This window comes from Rhinatrema bivittatum, chromosome 4 (assembly GCF_901001135.1).
Source record: "Rhinatrema bivittatum chromosome 4, aRhiBiv1.1, whole genome shotgun sequence".
NCBI lineage: Eukaryota > Metazoa > Chordata > Amphibia > Gymnophiona > Rhinatrematidae > Rhinatrema > Rhinatrema bivittatum.
In genome coordinates, this window is record NC_042618.1 from 289,862,024 (window position 1) to 289,877,528 (window position 15,505).

At 44.8% G+C, this 15,505-nt stretch overlaps 1 protein-coding gene across 2 annotated transcripts in view; it reads left to right on the forward strand.

The window, feature by feature from the left end:
* Positions 1-15,505, forward strand: part of ABCC9 (ATP binding cassette subfamily C member 9) — a 976,112-nt gene that overhangs the window by 760,864 nt on the left and 199,743 nt on the right. For both annotated transcript variants that reach the window (XM_029600177.1, XM_029600176.1), the window contains exon 29: positions 2,690-2,792. In XM_029600177.1, coding sequence (XP_029456037.1) covers positions 2,690-2,792 — 103 coding nt within the window. The remainder of the gene's footprint in view (positions 1-2,689; positions 2,793-15,505) is intronic.

Here is a 15,505-nt window from a genome sequence, read left to right on the forward strand (position 1 = left end):
AGGAGATTACTGATTCCTTCTGTTAGCCAGAAAACGATACCTTGCTTATTTTAAAATTTCTTCACTAAGAACAAGTTCAATTAGATGGTAAAGACGCCTCATGTAGCGACACTAGTAGTACATCTTCAGAAGAAGGAGACACGATAGAGCAATTAGAGAACACATGATTCATGTTATTTAAAGATAGTCAGGAAACCTGCAGTGTTAAAGGAGATGGCTGGGAGAATGGAACTACAGAAAGTGCACCCAAAGTGCCAGAGGCAAAGATTCATCACAGTTCCACAGCATGAGGAGACTGAGCAACACTGGTCTCTATTTGGAAGAGCTTAGTGTATATACACAACATAAACACTATGGGGTCCAATGCAATCCTTATGTGCAGAAAGTGGATGCTGAACAGTCAGCGCCTGCTTTCTTAATTCACCCCCCCCCCCCCGGGGGCACCATGCAATATTTAAATTAGGGGGTTGAGTTAGCAAGGAGGCGCTAGGGTCACTTGTGTGCCCCTAGCGCCTCCTTGCTAATGAGAACCCGATCGGTGTCGGCCATCCGCAGGTTAGGAAAACTGACACCGAATTTATCAGCATCGGTTTTCCTAAATGCTGTACAGCCACACAGCCAGGGGGTTCAGGAAATAGACGCTTGTCAGTTGAGCATCTGTTTCCTGCACCTGACTGCCGGCATTTTTTTTTTTTAACTTCATTTAGTGTTGTTTTTCCTCCTACTTAATATCACAACAATATTTTGTAGGAAGCAGCTTTTTCTGCTTTTCTGTACTAGTTTTAAGAGTGCTCAGCTATTAATGCCTGCTCCAGGCAGGTGTTAATTTCTGATCGCTAAATGTGCATCTTAGATGCACTTTTTTTTTTTTTTGCATTGGGAGTGAATACCTAATGGCCTCATTCACATGCATTTGCATGTGATGAGCGCTATTAGATTCACTCCACGTTGGATGCATGATGTAGAGGCGCTAATCCCCTCATTGCATAAGGGGATTAGTTAGCACCTATACAACCCATGTCCAACTGCAGGTTATACAGTGCACTCGGCTGAGTGCACTGTATTGCATCGCCCTATAGTGTCTAGGTAGACTGAACAAGAGATGAAGAGATACAGAGATAAACACAGTAAAAGCAAAGGTGAGTGAGGGGACAAAGTGATTTGGTTAAAGGACTCAGACCAACTTAAGAAATGCTGAGAAAGAAAGGAACATATACAAAAGACATACTTTATTTGCTGCAAGAAAATACACCGGACACCCGTGAAATGGAGCATAAGAAAAGAATCCTATGCTTTTAAACACACATCTGCTTTACATTCACCTTATTTCAATTGGAACAAACTTTGCTACTCAGAGATAAAGATATATATTTTTCATATACTTAGTGGAGATTAGTATATTGGTAGGTACTGGTTAGGGATGTGAATCGGGCTTCGGACAATTGAAAATATCGTCGATATTTTCAAAATCATCAGAAATCGGGGGCTCCCCCAAAACGATAGGAAAACCCCACGATATTGTTCGTGGGGGTTCTCTTATCGTTTTGGGGGAGGGCAGGAAAACGGCACACAAAAATAACCCCTAAACCCATCCTGACCCTTTAAAACTAATCCTTTAGCTTCCCCCACCCTCACGATTCCCCCAAAAACTTTTTACAGGTTCCTGGTGGTCCAGTGGGGGTCCCGGGAGCGATCTCCCGCTCCCAGGCCATCGGCTGCCACTAATCAAAATGGCGCCGATGGCCCTTTGCCCTTACCATGTGACAGGGTATCCGTGCCATTGGCCGGCCCCTGTCACATGGTAGGAGCACTGGATGGCCCGCGCCATTTTTAAAGATGGCGCCGGCCATCCAGTGCTCCCTCCATGTGACAGGACCACCAGGTACCTGTAAAATGTTTTTTGGGGGGTCGGGAGGGTCGGGGAAGCTAAGGGATTAGTTTTAAAGGGTCGGGGTGGGTTTTTTGTTTATCTGCTCGGGCGCAGCCGATAAACAAAACCGCGATCGGGCTGGACGAAAAAAAACAACACAATGTGAATCGGAACCGGAATCTAGTACCGGTACAAGACAGGGAATAAGAATCCTAGAAGGAAAAGAGATAGAGAAAAAAAGTTCTTTAATGTTATTCACTATTGTAAAACAGTACTTTCTGCTTTGATTGTTATTTACAAAAGTTCACAAGAATTTGAAGTGCTGATTTACACTACCTACTTGATAAACAATATGGTTAAATAAACTGTTTTCTGTAATTTAACATTGACTTTATCTGAGCATTATACTTTTAAAGACCCTGCCTTCCCTCTCTATACCTGGGAGACTTGTTTGGTGGGTTTCAGTTTCCTTGGTTCCTGTTGTTGAAAGATGCAATAGGAAAGAGGGCAAATATTCCTCTCGTAGCCCCTCTTTTGTGGATCTAATGGCTCCCAGAGTAACATCAGAAACCCCATATTCTAATAGCCACCATAGTGGGAGGGTCACTGCCCAAAAGTAGTGGAGTACACCTGCATTTGGTGAATACAAAAAGGTATCATTTATAATTTGTTGAATTTTATTTCAGTGTATCATGTGGACTAACAGAGGAACATCTTTAAACCATAAGGATAAGCTTTTCTAAACAAAAAAAAAATTAAGTGTGGAATTTATCTTCTTTTCCTGACTTGTGGATTATGACGTCTCATATTTGTCTGCAGGCATGAAGCCAGGTTTAAGCAACGCATGCTGGAACTGACGGATACCAACAACATTGCCTACTTGTTTTTGTCAGCTGCAAACAGATGGCTGGAGGTCAGAACGGTATGTCCAGTGTAGATGCTGTCATAATTTTGAAACTGGAAACACGCAGACTACATGTAATACAGAAGATAAATTGTTGAAATACAGTTTAGATGTACTGTACTGTTCATTGTATGCTGCCAAAATACAAAAGGATCCAGCTATGTAAAGAACTCAATGTGAACTTACTTTGCAACCGTCATACATAGCCTCAGTAGTATAATGGCTTATAGTGTCAAGCCCTTGCAACTCTGGGCTTGAATAATCATAGGTTGCTGTAAGAATTTAAGAAACAAACACTGTGTCAACACTACAAATGTTTGCTCTTGACGTTTTCCACCAGCCAGGGGAGTAATGTCTTACTTCCTGAAGTGCACGCTCCAACACGGCAGTGTTTCGGAGTGTCAGACTCCTTCCTCAGGGAACTTCAGGGAGGTGATTTGCTGGTGTAATTCTGTGTGGAAATACAATAAAAGAGTTCTAAAGATGCCAAAGGCTAATGGTTCAAACAAATGGCAAGGATTTGGAAGCAATGAAAAACTTACTTTGAAATGATGTTTCTGGTCAGTCAAAAAGCGGTGCAAGACACTGGCTGGAATCGCTAAAAAAACAATGCATGAGAAAAAAACGCATATGGGGTACAGACTAAACCTCCTCAATAAGAAAACTAGTACGTTGAAAAATGTAATTTAACATCTGTATCAGTCTCAGAGTCTCTCAGTGTTGTCATTGCAGTAACCAGGTAAAAAAGTTAGAAACTTACGTGCCCCAAAAGTGAGCAGCCTTGCCGAGATTCTTGCCGCTAAAAGTGACAGAGAACCGCGGGTAAAAACGCCGGTTTTAAAGGGGACCTGTCGACTGAAGTCAGTGCTGGCAGGAAATGACGAATGCACCTCCAAATTTGGTGATGACCATATTAGGTTAATGACGTATATGGGAAAATACTAGCCCAGCTGAAGTCCATATATGGGCAATGATGTCATGCGGCGGCCATTTTAAAAAAACGAAACAGATGCAAAATGAATCAAAGATGCAGGGCATCGCGTGGGGGAAACTCCATACTTACTAGGAGTTGGTGGTAATGATTATATCGTTTTGTAATTAAAATACTGTATATACTCGTGTATAAATCAAAACATTTTACCCTCAAAAACCGTCCTTAAAATCACTGTCAGGTCATCTTATCCCTGGATCAATCTACATAGTGCTGGAACAACTCTGTGGTATGTGCCTGCAATTGTGCAGGCATGTCTCCCCCCCCCCCCCCCCAAGCCAAGGTCTGATTGGCACACTTAGAATCACGTGGTTCAAAGTGCATCACTGGGACCCCATGGAGGAGGAGGGAGGGCGTGCCTGAATGATCGCAAGTTTGTCATCATCCTCATAGCAGTAGCAAGGAATCTAGAGGAGTTGTGGGGGAGAATAATAGAATATATCTTACCGCTGCACTGGAGGGTAGGACATTCCTGAGTAAGTGCCATCATTGTCCAGATAGATGTGGGTGAGTTAAGGAATCGAGAGGGGGGAAGGATTCAAACAGGAGGGACAGCCATGGGGGAGGGAGGGAATGATTCAGTCAGGAGGGACAAACATTGGGGAGGGAGGGAATTATTCAGACAGCAGGGACAGCCATGGGGGAGGGAGGGAGGGAAGGATTCAAACAGGAGAGACAGCCATGGGAAAGGGAGGGAAGGATTCAGACAGCAGGGTCAGCTAGTAGAATAAAGACATTTTACCCTCAGGAAAATAAGTGCTGAGAAGAAAAAGAGAGCATCTTACACCGCATTACTGAAACTGAAGGGTTAGGAACATGCAAAGAAGGCCAATAATTGTGTAGCTGCAAGAGAATTTGACATTAGTGAAAAACTCATCAGAGATTAGCAAAAAAATGAAGAAAAGCTGCTAGAAATGCCAAAGTCAAAGAAATCCTTATGTTTCAAAATTATGCCTTTTGAAGAAATGGGAAAGGATTTGAATGAATGGGTAATGGAATGCAGACAGAATGGCTACATTGTGACTCACTCGACCATTAGGACTCATGCCCTTCAAATGGCAAAAGAAGAAAAATATTCAGCAATCGAAGGTCTGAAAATTCACAGCATCGTCTGGTTGGTGTTCGCGGTTTATGAACCAATATGGATTGTGCCTTCAGCGCACAAAGATTTCACAGAAACTGCCTAAAAGCTTGATGAAAAGATCTGTTCATTCCACAAATTCATTTTTCAGGAGAGCTTAAAGAATCATTTCGATATGAATAACATTGGTAATATGGATGAAACACCTAAGACATTTGATATGCCTGGCAATCACACTGTAGCTGGTGTTGGTGAGAAGACCATACTTGTAAAAACAACTGGTCATGAATAGATCCATTTCACGGTGGTCCTGTCTTGTCTGGCAGATGGCACAAAACTGTGTCCAGTGGTAATATTGAAGAGGAAAATTATACTGAAGAATCTAAAAAGTCCAGCAGGCGTAATTGTTTGTCTGAATGAGGAGGGAATGAAATGGTGGCTGTGCAATATGTGGGGTAGATGACCAGGCACGGTGCTAAGAAAGCAACCATCACTATTTGTGTGGGATATGTTCCACACACATATAACAGAGGATATGAAGGATGATGCAAAAAAATGGTGATCTCATTAGCAGTGATTCCAGGAGGTCTGACATCGATGTTTTAGCCATTAGATGTCTGTCTCACCAAGCCTTTCAAGGACCAATTGCAGCATATGAGAAATAATGGATGTGTTTTGGCAAGCAAAGTTAACAAAAGGAGGGAACCTGATGAAATCAGACATTGATTTGGTAGCAAAATGGGTAAAGAATGTCTGGGAGTCAATTCCACCAGAAATGGCCAAGAAGTCATTCCTGAAATGCGACATTTGCAATGCTATAGATGGATCAGAAGATGACACCATCTATGAAGACAAAAACAAATCAGCATCAGATGATGATTCAACAGATGGAGACAATGAAGACAACATTTACACTGATGGCATCACCAAAGAACAGTTTCACGATTTATTCAAACATTCTGACGATGAAGAATTGGACTTTGAAGGATTTGAATAAAAGAGGATTCAAACAGCAGGGACAGCCATGGGAGAGGGAGGCAAGATTCATAGAGCAGGGACATTTTCTTATAATGATAATGAAATGATAATGTTTCTTATGAGACACTTTATTCTGCTTTTAAAAAATAAATGAAAGTGATTTTCTTAAATTATTGATTTGTTTCTTAGTATGATTTCACCATTTCATAAGCCCCCCTAGGTTTTACCCTCGACTTATCCACGGGTATCAGATAAATCTTGATTTTGGTGCCCAAAAATACCCTCGACTTATACATGAGATTAACTTATGCATGAATATATATGGGACTCATTTCTATGTAAAAGGTATGGGTTCTGCCATAATTGTAAACATTTACAGGTCCACATAGTTTGGGACTTAGCCAAACAGTGTTTTTTTAATGTATCACCTCGGTAAACTCCGAATTATGCAGGTACATTTATAGCCAGGTAAAACTTACTCAAATAAATTGGGGGCTTTTTAGGGTAGGTCAAAGTTAAGGGTTCATTTACTATGCCACAGGCTCTAGTAAATATCACATAGGGCATTCTTGCGATATTTCCCCCTCCTGCAGTAAAATATCGTGGCAGCTTCCTGTGATATTTTTTCTTGCGAAAAAATTCCACAAAAAAAAAATACTATGAGGAAAATACACATGATGGCCTCCCACTTCATGAGGGGCCACCATCATCTTAAAGGGGTAACAACGGCCCTAAATCAATTTCCCCTGCCCACCCCCTCTTCATCTATCAAGGTGGCCCAGCAGGGGAAAAAATTTCAAAAATAATTTATTGTTGTGTGGTGATGTCTTATCCCTGGCCAAACTTCTCCCCTTTCAAAATTAAGACCTACCAATTATAAAGTGATTCTCTTAATAAAAAAAGTACCTTCTCTAAAAGAGATCATCCCAGAAATTAGGAGCACAATGAAGGGATAAGCTTTCTCCCAATAGCATATTAGCATATGGGGCCAGGCTATCAGAGCAGGGGAATTTGAAAGACCTGTCAAAAAAGGAGGGCTCCAGTGACTGAATGTCTACTCACAACTGCCACACAACAATCAATCTCAACCTGCTGTTTTTCAGGATGCAGCTATCAAAACCTGCATTCTCGAAGGAGCTGCACACAGGATTGGTATGCTTCCTCATATATCATAAGGTACATGCCCAGTTAGCACCATATAGATCTACAGGGAGTTTGAGAAAAAGAAAGGGTGCAGGGTGGATAGTTATCATTTGTTCTTATGTTCTTATGAGTGAGGGGTACACCTGAAAAATAGCTGTACGGGGCTTGACAATATAACATGGAAAAACAGCATACTAAATAAGATTTGTTAGAGAAGGAACATTATTTTTATCTTATCTCCACATTCTGAAATATTAATAGACTTGCTACTGGGTTGATGAGCTTCATGTAAACACACAAGATGAGAGTATGGGTATGGATAACAGTAGCCTACCAGCCAAGCATCACTAGGTCACAAAGAAATCTTATGGAAGCTGAAGAACCCCCTCTCTTTTTTATACCATCAGCCCTTGCTAACTCTGCTACCTCCACCACCACCCCATCAGTTCCAACAGAACACCATTGCTGCTCCTAGAGCCAAGAAAAATGCCTCATTACTCCAGTATACCAGCTGTCTCATACCCCTTCTTAGGTGAGGAAAACATCTTGACAGCTTACCAACTACAAATATAAGCCAATGGGGAGACAGTGGCTATTTTACCTGCAGTCGACAAGATGTCTTATTAATGTACTGGTAGGAGCTCTTTCTTACAGAAGCAATATGCATTAACTTCTAATCAAGCACCTTTATCTCCAAAAAGATGGTGTTGCTTGTGAAAGTAATAGGGAGCAAACTCTGTCTAAACCCATTTTGAAGTCCTTCTTTGTTACGCCCGTTGGTCGGAGATGGCTGCTCACCTCTTTCTTTGCTTCCCTGACTCCGTGGGGTAGACTGGCAATCTCCACCAGCTGCCAATGGCCTGCTTACCATTCCCAGGCCTCCTGAGGCAGCATGGACACTGCCAACTGCCATCTTGCCGTTGGAAGTCCTTAGGCACGCTCGCGCATGGGCCAGTCATAAAGCCATCATCGCGGGAATCTCGGAGGCGTCCCCTCCGGATGACGTCATCCTTCCAGGACATTTAAGCCTGCTGGCCCTGCCTACCTTGGCAAAGAGTTTCCTTCTTGCTAAATCCACCTCTCTCTCAGAGGACCTGCATTCCAGTTCCTGCTTCCAGACTTAGACGTCCAGGGTACCTGCTCTTCAGGGGCCCTTTCCTCATCTTGGCTATCTGCTCCTTGAAGGGCCTATCGCTTGGGATGTCTGCCTGCCCCATTCCTCGGGGCTTCTCTGGAACCTTCGCTACACTTCTGTGAGTACCCCACTCCGTGGACTGCTTCCTGTTGTACCGTGGATTCCTCTGGTGTAACCCACTCTGTGGGCCACTACCAACTCTACTAAGGACCTCGCTGGTGCTCCCTGCTCTGCGGATCACTGTCATCTCTGCTGAGGACCTTCACCGTGAGTACCCCGCTCCGCAGGCCTTTACCATCTATACTAAGGACCTCATCGGTGTACCCCGCTCTGTGGACCACTACTGACTCAGCTGAGGACCTTCTTCGGTGTACCCCACCCCGTGGGCCACTACCATCTCTTCTGGAGACATCATCTGTGAACCTCGCTTGATGGATCATCATCTACCCTATGGAGGTATCCACTCGGGGTATTCTGCCATCTATGGACCCTGTGTCTCTCGGTCTGTAAGACCTCCTCTCTGACACCCCCTGCTCTGCAGGCTGTGTCACTCTTTCTCTTTAATAAAGACTCTAGACTGATACTGTGTCTGATGTCACTGAGACCTCACCTCCCGATGGTGAGGCTCATGGGGCTCCTCCCTATGGGCAGTACCATCTCTTACCTCGGCCCAGGGCCTACACACCAACTAAATCCTAACATTCTTGGAGTACTGCAGGTGCCTGAAGTTACAACACGACCCATCTTCACCTTCTCCCTGCTCATACTAACTCTTCTTCCCACTAGGGTACAGTTTACATCCCAAAGGCTCCCTGTATCCAGCTACAAATCCCTTCATCACAAGGCTCACTTTCTGATAGACCCACTTCCAATGGAGATCTGCGTGCTAGAACATCAGTTTCTCCTGGGCCCCTGTCTTCAAAAAGACATAGGTAAAAGGAGTATTTGATAGCTCTCACACTAAAGCTCCTAACTGTGAGCTATTGATGACTCCTTGATGTTTCCATTACCTTGCCCCTTCACCCACTTATACCACCTATAATTAATAAGGAACCTGACAAAGCAAGCCTTCAGAGCTTGGCAAACCCCTGAAGTTAAGTCTGAACTGTAATTTCCCTCAGCTGCTTTCCATCCAGACATCAACTATACTACACGCAGTTTGTAGGTTAGATCATCTAATAAGACTCTGTAGAAACTAACAGCCAGATGTCTTCTAATACACAGCACATAAACATTTACCTAAAAAATTATTTGCAGACTGAAGATTCTCTTCCTTATTGATTATATACCAGGTATAGAGAATAAAAGCAAATTTCATTAAATAAAAATGTAAGGGTTAAGATTATGAATCTTATGTTCGTGCGCTCATATTTCCGCATATCGATTACTGTAATGGACTTTACATTGGGTTACCAAAATGTCAAATTCAGTCTATTCAGTTGTTATTAAATTCAGCTGCTCGGTTGGTTTCCAATCTAAAACGTTTTGAGAGAATTTCACCAGTGCTCTGTCACCTTAATTGGTTACCTGTTTGTGACCGGATTTCCTTTAAAATTGGTTTAATTGTTTTTAAACTATGTAATTCCAACTCGTCACATTGGTTTAATGCTTTATTGAGAATATATAAACCAGTGAGATGTTTGAGATCTTCACAATTAAATAATCTTGAAGTCCCTTCTATTCGTCAAGCTCGTCTGTTTATTACCAGAGAGACCTCTTTTTCAATTGCGGCACCCTCTCAATGGAATTCAATCCCTATAGAATTGAGATCTATGGATGATGTTAAGAAATTTAAATCATCCTATAAAGAATTTCTCCTTGCCCGTGCGTTTAGGTTATAATGCATTGTATTGATTCTCATTTTGCTTCCGTGTTTATGATTATTGTATTGAAGTGAAAATGTTTATTTTATATTTAGATGTGATATTACTGCTTTTTTTATTATTTTATATAATTTTAATGCCTGTTTGTTTTGGTCTTTGTCAAATTTTTTTGTTTATATTATGTATGTTTATTCTATATATCGCTTAGGCCTTTTGTGTTAAGCGATTAATACATTTTTTAAATGAAAAATAAATGAAATGAATGAATCCATCATCCACATTTGCCTTGCTTTTCTTACACCAAAATACAGCTTATGGACTAGGGTTATCTTCAGGCCCCAGGTCCTCAGGGGCAGGCAGAACTAGTCCAGGTGTTACCCCTTTTGAAAGAAATAGTGATAAACCTTCACTGGCTCAGCCTATCCATGATGAAATGGAGCCTGCAGGTTACCTTAATATAGACTAACTCTTTACACGCATGATAAAATTATATGCATATACCACAACTAAAAACATGAATGCAAATATATGCAGTAAACATGTGCATACACTGCTTGTGCATAACATTTTGCTATTTTATGAAAGATCTTGTGTAAATTTTATGTGTAAACCCTCCTCCCTTATATGAGTATTTACATGGCTTTTATGTATGAATGTGGATATATAATGGAAAAGGAGCCCTACTAAGGAAGCCAAACTTCCAGCCATGGGAGGTGGACTTTCTAGTGAAGGTTATGAAATGCATGCCTTGTATGGGAAGGAGTCATGGAAAGTGGGATCCTACCAGAAAGAGTAGACCTGGGACATTCAATGCAGTCTTTCACAGTAACAGGACTGTGCAAAACCTAAGTCACAGGTGGTAAGACCTCTGACTCCAAGTCAAGGTCAGAATAAGGGCTGAGAGATCTTCAAGCCAAATTTTGTTCATCCATTTAAAATGAATTGTCCTCAGCACTATTTCAGAGGCAGCTGTGAAAGGTTTTAGAGAGGTGGACACACCACGTTCTCCAGCTGGCAAGGTGAGCTATGTTAAGAAAGGCATATGATAATCTTGCATGTCATGACTATACTAATTTAACTATCTGTATCTATATATACATACACATGTACCTCTGTAGCCACACCAAGCTTTCTGTGCATGCATATAGATGAGATAATAGTGCCTAATTTTAACATTTATATTCACAAGCATACTAGATTAGAAATAAGCTGAGTAGCAGGAAGCAAAGACTTTTGCCCATAGAGCTGTTTCCATGCCTATAAGATACAGTGATAGAAAAGAGAAAAGGCTAGGTTGAGTGTGTTGTGGCTGTTCATAAACTTTTACATTTTTCAGGGGAAGAGGCTGACCAAAAGTCTGACTGTCTTGGAACCAGTGGCCTTGGAAGGGATAGATGACATGCATGAACTCTGCTAGAAAGCCCACAGGAAGATATCAAGGATGAAGAAGAAGGGTTAGTGGAGTCCACTGTTTACAGAGATGAGCATAAGAGGGATGCAGCAACAGATGATGAGCTCCACCAAACTTTGTTGGGGGAGAAGGAGGAGCCAAGGACTACCTACTCCCAGCCACCTAGTCCAGAAGTCTTGTGGCATGCTTTAAGGGGAAGCCAAAAACTATGAAGAGAGCAGATTCTCTGGTAGAAGGGATGAGGTGCCTTGTACACCAGTGGAGAGCCATATAGAAACATAGAAACATAGAAATGACGGCAGAAAAAGACCAATCGGCCCATCCAGTCTGCCCAGCAAGCTTCGACTCTTATTTTCCCATACTTATCTGTTTCACCAACCACCAACTTCAACTCTTATTTTACCATACTTCGACTCTTATTTTCCCATGCTTATCTGTTTCACCAACCACCAACTTCAGGGTTCTTGTTGGTAACTGTTTGATTCAAATTTCCTGCCATCTCCTGTCATTGATGCAGAGAGTAATGTTGGAGTTGCATCAAAGGTGAGCATAAGGCTTATGTTTAAGGGTTGTAACCGCCGCATCAAGCAAACTACCCCAATGCTTGTTCACCCAGACTGCACAGATCGATGCCTTGTTGGATGATGTCTGAATGCAAATCCTGTTTTCCTTACTTCCCCCTACCGTTGAAGCAGATAGCAATGCTGTATGTGCTTTCAAAGTAATGTATCAGGCTTAATTGGTTTAGGGTATAACCGCTGTAATAAGCAGCTATCCCCATGATTGTTTACCCAGATTATGAAGTTCAGTCCTTGTTGGTTGTTGCCTGAATGTAAATCCTGTTTTCTACTTTTTTTCCCCTGCCGTAGAAGCAGAGAACAGCACTGTATATGTATTCAAAGTGATGTATCAGGCTTAATTAGTTTAGGGTAGTAACCGCCATAATAAGCAAGCTACCCCCACGTTTATTTATTTACCCAGATTGTGTAGTTCAGTCCTTTTTGGTTGTTATCTGAATGCAAATCCTCTTTTCCACATTTCCCTTTGCCATTGAAGCAGAGAGCAATGTTGGGGTTGCATAACCGTGCAAGGGATTTTTTGAGTAAGGGTAGTAATCACCAGGAAGTAAACATTCCAGCAAGCCACCCCCATGGCTCTACTCTTCATTCCCATCCTCTAGCCTTTATGGATCCACAGTGTTTATCCCACGCCGCTTTGAAATCTTTCACCGTTTTAGACTTCACCACTTCCTCCAGAAGGGTATTCCAGGCATCCACCACCCTCTCCGTGAAGAAATACTTCCTGACATTGGTTCTGAGTCTTCCTCCCTGGAGCGTCAAATCGTGACCCCTAGTTCTATTGATTTTTTTTCCATTGTAAAAGGTTTGATGTTGACCATGAATCATTAAAACCTTTCAGATATCTGAAAGTCTTTATCATATCTTCTCTGCTCCTCCTGTCCTCCAGGGTGTACATATTTAGGTTCTTTAATCTCTCCTCATAAGTCATTTTATGAAGACCATCCATCTTTTTGGTTGCCCTTCTCTGGACCGCCTCCATCCTGTCTCTGTCCCTTTGGAGATACTGTCTCCAGAACTGAACACTCAGTGAGAATGGTAGGCCAGATTGCAAGCCTATGGCAGGACATCCAGGGCTTTAAGGAAGTGGTGCAAGAGGAAATGCAGAGTGCCTGTCAAGCGATGCAGGGACTTGGTAGAATGCTGTAAGAGGAAATGCAGGCCATGACCACAATCTGAAGGGAGATGCTGTGGTAGACGCCTCCCTGCCAACAGCAAACTGCATGTAATACTCCTGGATATTGTCTTCTACAGCATTTGCTGCACCACCTCCCTGTATCGTTCTACCACCTGCTGTCTGCTACCACCCATGATATGGCCTTATCCTCCATTGGGTACACCACCTGCACTGATGTATTCTACAGTGACACCACCACCACTGCAGAGGAAATCTCCCTCATCTATGAGTGCACAGATGGTGACCTCCCCCTCTTTTGCCATGGGAATGAGCTCTTCTTGTGCTGCAGTTGAAGAGACAAGGCATACCACTGCTGGCAGGCCTTCATCCTCAGACCTCCCTCATGTCAGCTCTCAGAAGCAACTCTTTCCTCCATAGACCTCTTGAAGCTTTCAACCCTGTTACTGCCTTCAGTGTCTGTGCCCTCCAAAGGCATTATGAGTAGTGATGGCATTGCTGAAAGGGAGCATCATACTGGGTCACTCCAAGGTACCACAGTCACTCCTATCCCACTCCCATAGAGAAGATGCCCAAGGAATCATTAAAGTTTAATTCTATGTGCACTATATCACCTTTTATTGTAAATGAATGCACCTTTCCTTATTGAAAATTTCTTTAAGTCAGAGCATTCCTTTAATCTACAGCCTATAGGATATAATACATGTGTAGCAAGCTACTATAAACCAGGTTCCTGCCCACACAAGCTTATCATGTGTTGGATCCTTACAATATGGACCAAGCTGCATCTGGATCTGAGTGATGTGTTTTGGACCTGCCAAAAAGGGGTTTTCAACCCTGCAGAGGCTGCAAGCCACCACAGCCAAGGTGAAGGAATAGGTGGGCCCGATATTTAATTGGAGCCCACGGGTTACCTGGGGGAGTGCAGGACAGCCGGGCGCGTCGTGTGACGTCATCGGGACGCGCCGCAGAAGCGCGTCGCGTCCCGATGACGTCGGGGCATGGTCCTGCCCCAGTGGGGGCGTTCCGGGGGCTAGCGTCAGCAAGGAGGGGCGGCGCCGATGGGAAACGCCGCCCCTCCAGGGGGCGTTCCAGTTGTCGGCGTCATCGGCCCCGATGACGCCGGAGCCCGGATCTCCGCCCCTTTGGGGCGTTCCTGTGGCCGGCGTCATCTGAAGGGGCCGGCGCGGCCCGATGACGTCGGCCGGGGTTTAAAGGGCCGGTGCCTCGAGGCAGCCGGCCCTTTTTCCCTAGAGAGCCATTTCGCCAGACCGTACGGAGGAAAACGACGTGGACCACGCGGCCTGCCGCTCCGATCGCCAGCCGGCAGCCCAGAACGTCACAAAAAGAAAAAATAAATAAATAAGACAATATCAGAAAACCGATCGGTGGGCCAAGCCTCACCAAACAAAAAAAAAAAAAAACCCAACTCCGGCTCCATCTCAGCCCCAGGACCAGGGCCCAGCACCACTCAGGCAGCGGAGCTGCCCCAGGACCAGGACCCAGCACCACACAACCAGTGGAGCTGCCCCAGCCTCAGGCACAGCCGGAACCGGAATGAGCCGAACCCAGCACAGGACCCCTTCCGGGCCCACCCCAGGACCTTCCAGCCCGTGCACAGGCCTCGGGCCCCCCACTGCAGGCGAACCCCCCCTTGGCCAGCCCCCGGGCCCACAGGACACCCCGCTGCCGGAACAAGAAACCGTGAGTAACCCCAACGCACGATGGGAAAGGGAACAAAACCACGACCCGGGGGGCCAAACAAAACAAAGATCACGGGGAACCACCTTCAAGCTAACGGGGGGGACAGGGACCCTACCCCCCCCCCCAGGTGCCGGCCCCCTCCACAGCTCCTGTTGCGGGCCCGGTTAGCCCCCCCCCCTCCAATCCCAGACGCGCACCACCCAGCGGTCGTCGACCCAGCTCCTGCTGCTGCCAACCCCCCGCCCAAGGCAGTGGACCCCCACAGATGGGATGGGGGAACTGGCCCCCCCAGCCCCCCGTCTTGAGCCCCCTGGCTCCGCAAGCCTACAACCTTCACACTGTGGCAACCCCGACGCCCGGTCAGCCAACAAGCATGACTCCTACCTTCCAGGGGTTCCCCTTCCCATGGGGCATCCCCCCGTGGATGCCAGCCTCTAACCATATCCCAGGCATAATTCCTCCTGGGCAGCCCACCGGGCAACACGCCCAACCACAGTGGACCCTGCCAGCCTACCCGTACCAGTTCTACCCGTGGGGGCTCTGGCCCGGACAACTAGGGATCCCTCCCACCCCAGCTCCAGCGGACCAACCGACCCTGGCAGAGACTCACACACTCATTGACCCACGGGATGTTCTGACCGGCACTACAAGCTTACAGACGACCCATCCGGCCACTCCACAGCAGAATACCCAGGAACCACCACCAAACTACGAGCAGAGCACCCATCCCAAGACCGGGACAGCAGTGACGT